This window comes from Pyricularia oryzae, chromosome 1 (assembly GCF_000002495.2).
Source record: "Pyricularia oryzae 70-15 chromosome 1, whole genome shotgun sequence".
Taxonomy (NCBI): Eukaryota; Fungi; Ascomycota; class Sordariomycetes; order Magnaporthales; family Pyriculariaceae; genus Pyricularia; species Pyricularia oryzae.
Genome location: NC_017844.1, coordinates 858929 through 870373, shown reverse-complemented (window position 1 = coordinate 870373; position 11445 = coordinate 858929). Strand labels below are relative to the sequence as shown.

The following is an 11445-nucleotide window of genomic DNA, read 5'->3' as shown; positions in this document are numbered from 1 at the left end:
CAATGGTACTCGGATGTTTGACGTGCGTTTTATTAGATTTGAAGTACCCTCGAAAGTCCCAATCATTGCCCGGATGACGGCAATGACAGCAGCGGCGCAGGCCGGCCCTGGCAAAGGGGTGGTAGAAGAACCCAATGATTGTATTGAGATTCATAGTGCTGGACTTTTGTAAAAAAAAAAAAAAAAAAAAAAAAAAAAAAAAAAGAAAAGATGAATCACAATATTTGTCGTGTGATGGTGGTTCTAATCAAACCAAGAAGCAATTATTATTAAGTGCCGGCTTGCAAGAAAAACCAAGGGATCCGAACGGATGCAATGTTGGTTGTGTTTACATTAAAATAGAGTAGCTGGGTGAGCAGCCTTTAATGGCCACAAGTACTGAAGAGAAAGGGCACCGGGTATGAATTGCAAACAAAAAGAAAAGAAAGAAAAAAGCCAATTACCATTGCTTCGGCGCCCACGGGAGCAAACCTCCAAGCTTTCAGTTCAGTGACAAGGGAAGGCACATTTATATCATAGATTCGCATTTTGTATGCTTCCGTGTATAAGATAAAACACAAGCCCGATGAGAGCGTTTGTTGGCCGATCAACTAACATTAGCCTTGATATGTGCATAGCATTTAAACATGTTATTTGCATCACTGGTCTCGTTATTCTCCGATAGTCTGTGACTTGAGTTGAGCCCCCTTTTCTCAGCGTATGCTGCGGCCAGCTCTGAATCCAGTGGCAATATTCATGTGATAAATGAGTCCATCACCATGGAAATGGACCATCGCCTCCTCGAGCTACGGCACAAAAACCATACTATGGTCAAACTAAACACTATTTTCTAGCGGGTATTCAAAGACAGCAAGTCCTAATTTCTGGGAGATTTGACTCTCGCTCCCTCTCTAACGCATTATATTACAGGAGAAAGTCAACTTTGCTGGTTCAACTGCGCAGATAATTGCTCTGACAAAAATCATAAAACAGCAAAGCAGCAGTTGCTACTCGTCCTGACGCCATATGCAGCCATATATATATATATATATATATATATATATATATATATATATACATATACATTCAAGACTGTCTACAGTCAAAATGGCGTACTCAATTGAGCAAATCAGCTTCATGCAATCGGTGATTGACATCATTGTCTTTGTCTTGTTCGTCGGGTACACCATCCTGTATGGGACCGAAGAGTAGGTCAAATACATCTTACGGGATCTAGTATTATTACAACGAAGAGCTCAAGTAACACTCCCGGCTACACCTCATGCAGGCGAGATGAGCGCGAGCTCCAAGCCGGCCGCCCGCTGCTCCGCGAGGGCACCATGGAACTCGCCCACAACCACCAGCAGCGCGAGCAAGAGGTGCCCAACCTCCGTCTCGGCGAAGCGGCAAACGAAGACAGGAGAAACCGCATCATCCTGCGCTCGCACATTCACGCCATGTTTGCCTGCGTTCAAAACTGCCAACAGCCCTGCGGCTGTAGATATACCGAGCAGAGACGCGCCCGGGACCTCGACGTCGAGTTGCCCCACGAGTGCTGCTCTGCCAAGATCTCCGGCTTGGTGACTTGGTCTCCAGTCAAGACTCCGATACTGCCTCCACCAGCAGCGGTAATGATTGCTCTGCAACTACCATTGCCAGTGGCACTGTGACTCCGGGCACACCTGTCACACCCGTTGCGCAAATGACCACCACGCTGCTGGAGTTTCTTGGGAACAGATACCACTCAAGCCTGTCCTTTTTAGATGATTATGGTGTCGATGAGCTCGAATGAGCATGCATCCAAAACCCCATGAATACCTTGGCAGTTTGTGGGCATGAAGTAGTAGTAGTAGTATTAGTTAACGCCGGGCTCGGCCCGGCTTGTTAGCCGGCCGTTAGCAACCTCCCGAGGGGTATCTCGGCGCGCGTTCTATCTTCTTTATTTACACAGGGGGAAAACAAGGAGGGCAGAGGCGGATCGTGCCTGACCGGGTTCGGGCCCGGTCCTGCTTAGGGGGTTAGTTCACTGACGCGACCCCGTGCCTAAGGTGCACGGAGGGTTCGTCTGACGGCTTGTGCCGTGAAGTGTGGGTGAAAAGGCAGTAAGTCTATTCCTCGTCAGAGTTCGAGTCGTTTACGATCGGTGTCCCTAGGCGTAAAGTGCGTTCGTGGCGCGCGGGGCGCTGGCGGGCCGCTCTGGGGCGGGCGCTGAAGTAGTTGGTGGCTATCGAAAACGCCTGAAAGCTTGTCGGTTGCCCGAGGCTTGTCTGGAAGAATTTGCGGCGTTGGGCGCGGTCTGGCGGCCCGACCGGCCGGTCGTTGTCAGGCCACGGCCAGTTTCTCCACACCGCCCGCGAAAAGCGGCAGTGCACCGGGTGTTCAGGGGAGGTCCGCTTCCAGCACCAGGCACACGAGGTGTTTGCATCCTGGTGGTTGAAACGGTCATGGTAGGCTTTGAAATCGCCGTGGCCGGTCCTCATGGCCAAATAATGGCCCAGTAGGGGTCTTGGCAAACGCAGTTCCTCGGGCTCCTTTCTCGGTGTGTATTGGAATTTCCATTCCCTATATGCGGGGGACCGTTCACAGAGTTCTTTACGCCACCAGTCCTTCTCTATACTCGAAAGAATGGCTCTGAGGACCGTGCCGGCACCGCTATACGTGGTTTGCTGAGCCCTCGGGTCTGGGTCCGGCGGTCCGGCGGAGCCGGCCTTGGCCAGCTCGTCAGCCCGGTCGTTTCCCGGGATTCCCTGGTGCCCAGGGCACCAACGGACCCGAACCTCGGTACCTTGTTTTCGGAGTAGATCGACAAGGTTATGGAACTCCAGAAAGGCCCATTGGGACGAACGCGGCGCGTCGCCTCTAAGACCCCAAATAACCGAGGTGCTGTCCACACAAATCCAGATCCGGGCGCCTGGCTGGGCCTTGGCTGCCGCCTGTAGCCCTTTTAGGGCGCCAATCGCCTCGGCGTCGAAAACGTGGCTTTCCGGCGTAATAGATGCGGAGCCTGCGGCAAATTCCAGGCCCGCCCTAAAAGCGGCCCATCCGTACCCTATTTGGACGCAGTTGTTTTCGTGTTTTTCCGAACCATCCGTATATACCACGATATCGTCAGGTGATACCATGTCCAGCCATTCGATAAAGCGGCGGGCCGCTTCCTCTTTCGGGACTCCTCCGGTGGGGTCAGTGCGAGAATCCGGGGCATTGCGAGGTGCGCGCAACTCTAGTCTCCGGATCCGCGGGAGAAGTTGTGCAGCCGTTTGCAGGGTCGTGGCCGAATGGCCCGAGTTGCGGGCACGAGGTGTTTCACGCAGGCGGCTGACAAGGGGGATGAAGCATCGCATAATATTTTGTTTTGGGGGCGCCTACAGACAGACTGTCACATCACCTGCAACGCGATGACAATGCTCTGAATAGGTGTTCAAGCTTAGCGATGGCCAAGATTTGACCTGACACATCCCTCTGTATTTGCTTGGCAGCTTTCCAAATGTTTACAAAAGCGGTAGCTCAGCTGGTACGACCACCATCTGGACCATCCTAGTAACAAAGTTCCATGATAAATACGCCAAGTGAGATACAAGCAGGTGTATCAACACCCACCAGTATTAGCTCCACCCAGTGAGCCTCCAATGAACAAATTTACTCTTGATTGCTTCGGCGGCATCGGCCCCCTCGGGGGTGGCGGCTTGGAACCCGCCTGCACCTCTCCGACCGAGCGGTGCCTTGCAGATATGGCGCCTTCGTATCGGTCATTTCTTTCCGATGTCTTTCGTTTGACCTTTCGCTTATTCTCATTCAGACCAACCTCGGGCGATTCATAGTGAACTTTGCTCTTTCGGGGAGGGCTGGTGGGTTAGCTTTTCTTTTTTGTCGGTGTCTTGAACATGAGGAGACTGGGCAGAATGTAGTATGAGTTCGTACAGGTTTGCAACCCATTTTGTGGGAATTTACTTGGAGATGATGTTGGAAAGCGTAATTTGCTTCGAGGTGGGAGATTATGGGCAATGTCTGGAAGCGGAAATTCACATCGTGGAATCGGTTAGGGGGCCTTGATAAGGGGGCGGAAGAGGGAGAAAGCACATACATCACTTCCATGTGGAAAAATTACGATTGATGGTACACAAAAGTACGTAATGTCTCGCTAAGTAGCGCATGTTGGCAGGCAGAGTCAGGCGTAGTCTCACGGCTCAGCCACCAGTTGATGCGTGCGCGTGAACACACCACCTCTGATGTACGTCGGTACAGAACAATCGACGGTTATCAAATATACGTATTATACGCATCATTTCTTGAACTAACTATCGCATGATGGTCGGTCAGGTCTTGTTGATACAATGTTACCAACTTACCATAATCCGAGCATTGCAAAAATTTAACATCAGCCAGTGCGTGCAAATCCCTCGGGTGGATTATAGAGGATAGCAGACATGATAGCGAGGTAAAAATGTCTGGTTATCAATGTCAATTTCTAATCTTATTGTCAGCGACCAAAACAACCATGTGCCAAGATGGAGCCAATTGAAGGCTGTGCCGACAAACATACGCAGTTGGTACTGAATCAGGCGGGTGAGAAAAATTGGACTGAAGGCTTACTTACATACAAAGTCGGTGTGTCAACGTTCTATTAAAGTTAAATGGAGGGACCCATCTGTGATATACGTACGGCTTGATGAGTTGTATACATTATACACGTAAATATGGCTTACAGGACGAACCGATTACCGACATCGGATTGAAACCATGTAGTGGATCCCGGCGCGGAATGCCGTGCAGTTTGTTCGGACGTCCCGGGGGAGCATCAAAAGTGGCAATGATGGGGTAAGGTATTTAAAACCTATCAAATATCATTTCACCTATGGGTGGATTATCACGGCATCTCTCAACAGTTCAACCCGCCAATCCTAAACCAATTTTTCCCGCCAAACCGAGCAATCTGTCTACCAGTAACCATCAAACCAACAATCAGCAATGGCACCCAAAGGCCCCTTTCGCCTCGTGACGGTCAACACAGCCCCCGAGCGCGCCAAGAAGCTAATCGGGCGCATGGTCGAGGCCCTCAAGGACCAGTACACGATTGACTATGTGGCCAATTGCGAGAGTAGGAGAACGAAATCCATTCCCGACATGGCCATCATGCCAAACCGAAGCTGACCACCCGTTCAAACCAAAAAAACAGCCATCGCCGAGGTTGAGGAAAAAGTCAAGGCGGCCAAGCCAGATGTGTTGGTGAGTTTATCTCCTTTCCAGATTTGTCAATTTCGCACCCCAGCCAAAAATGTTGACCACAGCCACAACCCCCCGCGCGCGCGCGTCAGTTTGCTGCATCCATGTGGTCGGCCGACGAGGCGGCACAGATTGAACAGATTGGGAGGTCGATAGTGCCCGACGTCAAGTTCCACGCCATCCCGCACGGCCTGCAGGTGGAAAGGGGACCCGACGCCATCGTCGAGCACCTGTTGGAGATGGTGCCGAAGCTGCTGGATCAGTAGCGAAAGCGACCAGGATCCAGCTTGCTTGAAAATCGTGCAGGCGAGCCGGGTGCGGGGGGCTTTTTGGTGATACGGTATTACAGCACACTGAGTACAGCAAGAAATGCAGCTTTATTCTTTATTTTCTTTTTACCCCGCAACTGCGCTAAAAACGCGACGTCATTAGCGTGCGAGGAAAAAGACAGCGCCAATTACTGTAGATCTAGTTCAAGGGCCCAATCGACCACCAATTGGGTTGATTGGGTTTTGCATGAATTTAACATGTCAATACCGCCTTCTGCCCAACCTAGTAATTATATCGAGACTAAATTGATCGTCTTCCGGGGTGAGGGCGGCAGAGCTGCTGCCGACAGTCAAGTGTAAATCGCATAAGAGCATGCCTCTGTGCGGTATTCATTTCGCATGACAGGCCACAGGATGAAGACGGAAACACCCGCTCACTCTCCGGAACAAGCTCCTCAATCGATTAATTAAAGCTCCTTGATCTTAATCCCATTGACTCACCTGCCGAGACGACGCAAATATCCGAGTATTAAACTCATTCAACCGCGGGAGAGCTGTTGCCGGCGCATACAACTGCAGCTATTGAGGCCATAAAAGGGCCCGAGGTACCATGGCCGCTTCTACAGGATTGGATATGCACTGGCCAGATAGTACAGTAGCATGCCGTCAGCTTTTGGCGATGCCACCTCGGCCGCAGATGTGCACAAACTCGTGGGGCGCCCCACCAACCACACATCAATAGCTTCCACAAACTGACCGTTCCATATCCCGTTAGGCTTGTTGCTTGCACGATAGGACGGTAGAGTGAGTATTAAGCACTTGAGTCGCGGAAGAAATCAGCCGATTTTAACAAGGCATGGCCGCATGGAATGCGCCGGCACGCAATACCTCAACCGAACGAGGTGAGCACCATCAAATCTTCTATCCCGTTCTGGGTATACAGTTCGAATAATCCGAAATGATTAATAATATTTTAGTTGTTGAAAACCTTGTTCGACTTCCACCAAGCCGTAAAGCGCCTGATAACTCCATGATTAGTTGGCATCATACCCATCGAGAGATTATATACATATCCGAGATTCTCTCTTTCCTTCAAAGGTATCACTGAAAACAGATACTTTCTTCTCGCTCAGTCCAGCAGCAACACCAAGCTACTCAAGCCGCTCTAGATGAGACAAACTAAAAAAAAACTCGTGTTTGAATGTCTGGCTCAAGCCTGATGACCCCTTTATCAATTCCAGCAGATCCAGTTCAGGGCCAGAATTGATGACTTTAAGGGATGGCTAAGAAACGTGCTCTGGCCGCATTTCATTTCATCACATCAAGACTGACACGACTTATTGAACGCTTCCTACCCGACAGCTAGGCAATCGAGATGTCGAAAAGTTGGCATACACTCCTGTACGTCCCGAGATACCGGATTTCAATGAACCCTCTGTCCTATACATGGTACTCTGCAGACAGCAAAGGACGGGTATTCGTCGAATCCACTGGTACCGACGCGGTATCAAAAAGGCAAACAACTTGTCATTCAGCTTAATCTAGCCAGAGTTTTGAAGTTTCTCCTCCACAAGTCTCGGTCCCGAACTCTCTGCGTCAACGCAATGTGTATCAAAACCTGATATCCAGGAGCGGAAACGACCGAATCTACAGAATGGCAGCCATCTACACCCTTGTCCAGCCACTTTAAAACTTGAACCACGGACCATATTTCCCGTCAGTTGAAATACGGCAAGGGCGGGCCATGGTTTCCCTGGCGGGAAGCTGAGCGCCCCAAAAAGTATCGGTCCACCACGGGCGCTCTCCTAAAGTCCAGGTACACGTGGATAGTTGATCCTTGACCTCGCAAGCAGGTTGTGATCCAAGAGATCATATATCAGACGAGAAAAGCGGGCTACCGAACTTATACATGCCCATCGTCGTAGCGGATTGTAAAAAAGCAAACGCTCAATTATCCTCCCGACAAATATTTCATGTTTCATTTATACCTTACCCGACAACACCCTTCCATCACATACGACCATACCCACTGGAATATACGGGATCCCGTCCGCTCTCCCCTAATCAAACCAGTGAGGGCAAAAGTAGTACGGGGAGCATTTGGTGCCATGGTGACCCATATGCGCCGGCCAATGGCTGCCTTCGGTTTTGCGCCGCCCCGCCCTCAATTTGTATCTTTCACCTCGCCGCCACCGGTTTTGCGCCGTCGCCAAAAACCGTTTCCCGTTTTTGGAATGCAGGCCATATCGACGGCCATGGCTATAAAATTTTCGATACCCCCAGAGGAAGGGTGCCTGCGGTCCGCCGCTCTCTTTTTAAAAAAAGGGCCCGCCACCTTTCTGCCTTCTTTTTTACCTGTAACTTAATACGTGTTACGACCAAACAAGTTGGGCCAGCACCAAGGAGGCCAGGTGGGGTCACACCCCTCCTGACGACATTCGCCAAAAGGAATCACCGACCGGCGGGAAAGGATTACATAAGGGGAAAAGACACGTGACATCACGTGATTGCCAAGAGAGGGATATGATTGATATGTCGCATATCAATCATAGCAGAACAAGTGATATGTCGGCTATGGAACATATCAAGCATATCACGTCGAGGGACATAGTCTATATAAGGCACGCTCATTACCATGTAGATAGATTCGATTCTAGGATTGCTTAGCAGCAATCAAACTCTAGTTAACCTCAATACTTACTTGAGAACGATCATAACTTCACCCCCAGTCATTGAGAACCCCAGTTACCCAGTCAGACGCTCAGTTGCTTCAACCCACTGTACTTTACCCTAAGAACAGGTTACCCCGATACCTTGATCGTAACAATACGGACCTTTTTAACGGCGTCGACAATTTTTGCAATGGAGGTTCCACGCGCGGTAATTTTTGCCGTAACGATACGGCCAATGCAGGCCTTTAGGGATTTAAAATTCGAGGCAAAACGCGCGTTGTTGGAAACGAAAGGTGTCACGTTTTTAAACGACCCGTTACCGGATAGGCCACGTGGGGATAACGACAATTACCGCCTCGCACAAAAACGGGCAATGCAATAATAAAAAAGGTTAAAACCATTATTTTTCTTTTTTTATTTCTGGTATGGCGTTTTTATATGCGATATACCCCTAAACAATTTATTTGCTAATTCGGCAATTTTGGGATAATTTGAACAAACAAATATTTTAGCAATATTGTCCGTAACGTTAATCCTAACCAAATTTGGCTTAATTTTTGTGGCAAAGGCCCCAAAAAATTTAAAGCGATAAATTATTGCAAATAATTCCTCGAAAATTATATCCAAAATTCCGAGCGACAAACTTTGTCGATTAAATCGGAAAACCATTCCGAACGATCGGTAAAACGGGATTTAACGGTCCTATATTTGTGGAGGATTTTTGTAACGGCAGCCGACAATACCATTTTTCATCGAAAAAAGCAAATCGTTACCAATTATAATTTTAATTTGTGGACCCTGTGAGGATCAGGCCCCTAGACCTACCCTCAGAATCACGTGAGGATCAGGCCCCTAGACCTACCCTCAGAATCACGTGAGGATCAGGCCCCTAGACCTACCCTCAGAATCACGACTCGGCTCCACACCGAGCCAGGGATCGGACAAGGATCCACTACCTCCGGATTTAAGCGCGTCTCTTGAGCGCGTCGTCGATTGTAATTTCTCTCTTCTCTTCAGTTTAGAATTTTCGTCGATAGCGCCTAATACACTGAGGTTCTCCAATGTATGCCTGGCCGTGACATAATTCTAAACTCGCTATAATTTGCTGGTGAAGCAATTAAAATATATCGTTCAATCCCTTTATTTAATCGTTCACCACGTCGGCTGTGCACGACGGTAAACTAGGCCACAGAAGACACCATTCGCGAAATTAATGTCGCCGCGTAAAAATTACGGCCCACCGATTCGCCAATCCCAACGCGTGACAAACGCAAACTCAGCAAAGCCAGATAATTTGGCTTCAGGCACTGCTACTCCCAACACCGAAGGTTCGGATCAAAACGGAGAGATTACAGTTGCCCCAGTGAGCCCAGAGCCAGTAGAGCCCGCTCCTACCAGCGCCAACACAGAGCCTGAAGAGCCCGTTGAGCCCCAATACGACACAGAGCAAGATCAGCCAGTCGACAGCATCGAAGTTGACGGATCGTACGAGTACGAGTCAGTTTCTGAGCACCCAGGAGAGGCGCGAAGCCCTCCCCACCAACCTTCTGCCAAGACGTCAGACGGCAGGAACGAAATTCCGAAATTTCCAAGCAGAGCGCCCTCGCCTGCCGCCCAAATGAGAAGCGAAATGGCAAACGAAAGCGAAAACACAACCGGCCAGGCCACCATCACTCAATCGCAATTGCAAGACCTCTTGGCTACTATTGCCCAACTGAAGGACCAGTTGGCCACCCAAAACAACTCCACCAGTAATGGAGCCCGTGGGGTTACACCCTTTAACAGCGCCTTCGGTGGGACCGATTTTAAACCTGTTGGATTTGCCGCCCATGATGCCTTTAGGCCCTACGGAAATGGCCAAATTAGCGTTAACCCCGGGTATGATAGAAAAGCCCGCAAGACCGGCGTTGACCCCGGATCTTTCGAGGGTAAGGACGACACCTTCGACACGTGGATCATCCAAGTCGCCGATATGATGGAAGAAGATGAAAGCACTTACAAGACCGAACGTAGCCGTATGGCAGCCCTTTTTTCGTTAACAAAAGGACCGCCTAACGACCTATTGCGTAGCCGTTACGCCTCGAAAGAAAACCCTTTTAGCGGTGTTGCCGAGATGGTCGCAACTTTAGCTGCGGTGTACCACGACGATAACCAAGGCACTAAAGCACGCCGAGAACTGGCTGAAATGATGTTTGACCCAGCAGACAAAACTATGGACATCCATGTTTTTGTTGGCAAAGTTAACACTTTGGCGGACCGCGCCAACATTCTCAAATCAGAGCGTAAAACCCTACTATACGAACATATTCCGGCAAAATTGAACACCCAGCTTTTCGACGACGCTAAAAATCCGGATATATCGTACGAGTCTTTCGTGAACAAAGTCGCCAACGCTGCACTGGCTAATCAGCGCGCCTACGAGGAAAACCTTAAACGGAAACAGGCTAAAAAGGGGCGCCAATCGCCCGAGCCTCGTCGTCGCCGTTCCCGCGATTACGAACACAGGAGAGAGGTTAAAACAGCGACTCCCACACCCGTTAAGGAAGTAGTCACTCTTTCCGACAAGGAAAGGAGCGCTCTTTTGGACGCAGGTCTTTGTTTTCTATGTAAGAAGGCCGGCCACCAATCCCGTCACTGCCCCGATCGCAAAATTATCGCCAATATGTTACAGGCTCTGGACCATGGGGATTCGTATTCGCAGCCTGACAATTCGACTCGCAACTCGTCGTCGACTTCTTCGTCTGATTCGGAAAACTGCTAAGGCTGCCGGAAGTCTCCTCGGCAGTCTGCATGCCTCAGATAGCTAAAATCGATAGATCACCTAAATTAAACACCTTTCTTGCTCCCATTCAATTGCAAGACAAAGGTCGTGGTCTCAACGCCCAAGCTCTCTGTGACACCGGAGCAGATGTGTACTTATCCATCCGACCGAGCCTCGCGAAAAAGGTCGCCCAACGTTTAGAGCTACCTATCAAAAAGCTCCCCAAACCTTTGGACTTTGGAGATTTTAACAGGAAGGTCACCGCAAGAGCCACCGAATACCTTCGGCTCACTTTGCAAATCGACGGACGACAATTCCCACGGCAGAAATTCATCCTCCTTGAAACGGCCCACGATGTGTTTATCGGACAAGAATGGTGGACGAAACATCGAGTAGGCTTATTCCCAGCTACCCGCAGCTTCGTTTGGCCCAACGACCTGCCCGCCATGGCCCAATACTCACCCGCAATCGTTGTACAACGTTCGAATCCGCCTCTGGACCTTGAGGCCCAAGCTGACGCAGTCCGCCGGGACCGCAAGATGGA

General features: G+C 49.8%; 2 protein-coding genes across 2 annotated transcripts; both read left to right on the top strand.

Moving 5' to 3' along the window:
• Positions 1-1086: 1086 nt before the first annotated feature.
• MGG_02182 (uncharacterized protein) lies at positions 1087-1649 on the top strand (the record flags this gene model as incomplete). Its single annotated transcript, XM_003708901.1, has 2 exons — positions 1087-1187; positions 1268-1649. The coding sequence occupies 2 exons, from the start codon at positions 1087-1089 to the stop codon at positions 1647-1649; spliced, it is 483 nt and encodes a 160-aa protein (XP_003708949.1).
• A 3169-nt stretch (positions 1650-4818) lies between these two features.
• On the top strand, positions 4819-5738 carry MGG_02180 (uncharacterized protein). The gene is made up of 3 exons (XM_003708900.1): positions 4819-5074; positions 5153-5202; positions 5292-5738. The coding sequence occupies exons 1-3, from the start codon at positions 4945-4947 to the stop codon at positions 5463-5465; spliced, it is 354 nt and encodes a 117-aa protein (XP_003708948.1). The 5' UTR covers positions 4819-4944; the 3' UTR covers positions 5466-5738.
• Positions 5739-11445: the final 5707 nt, after the last annotated feature.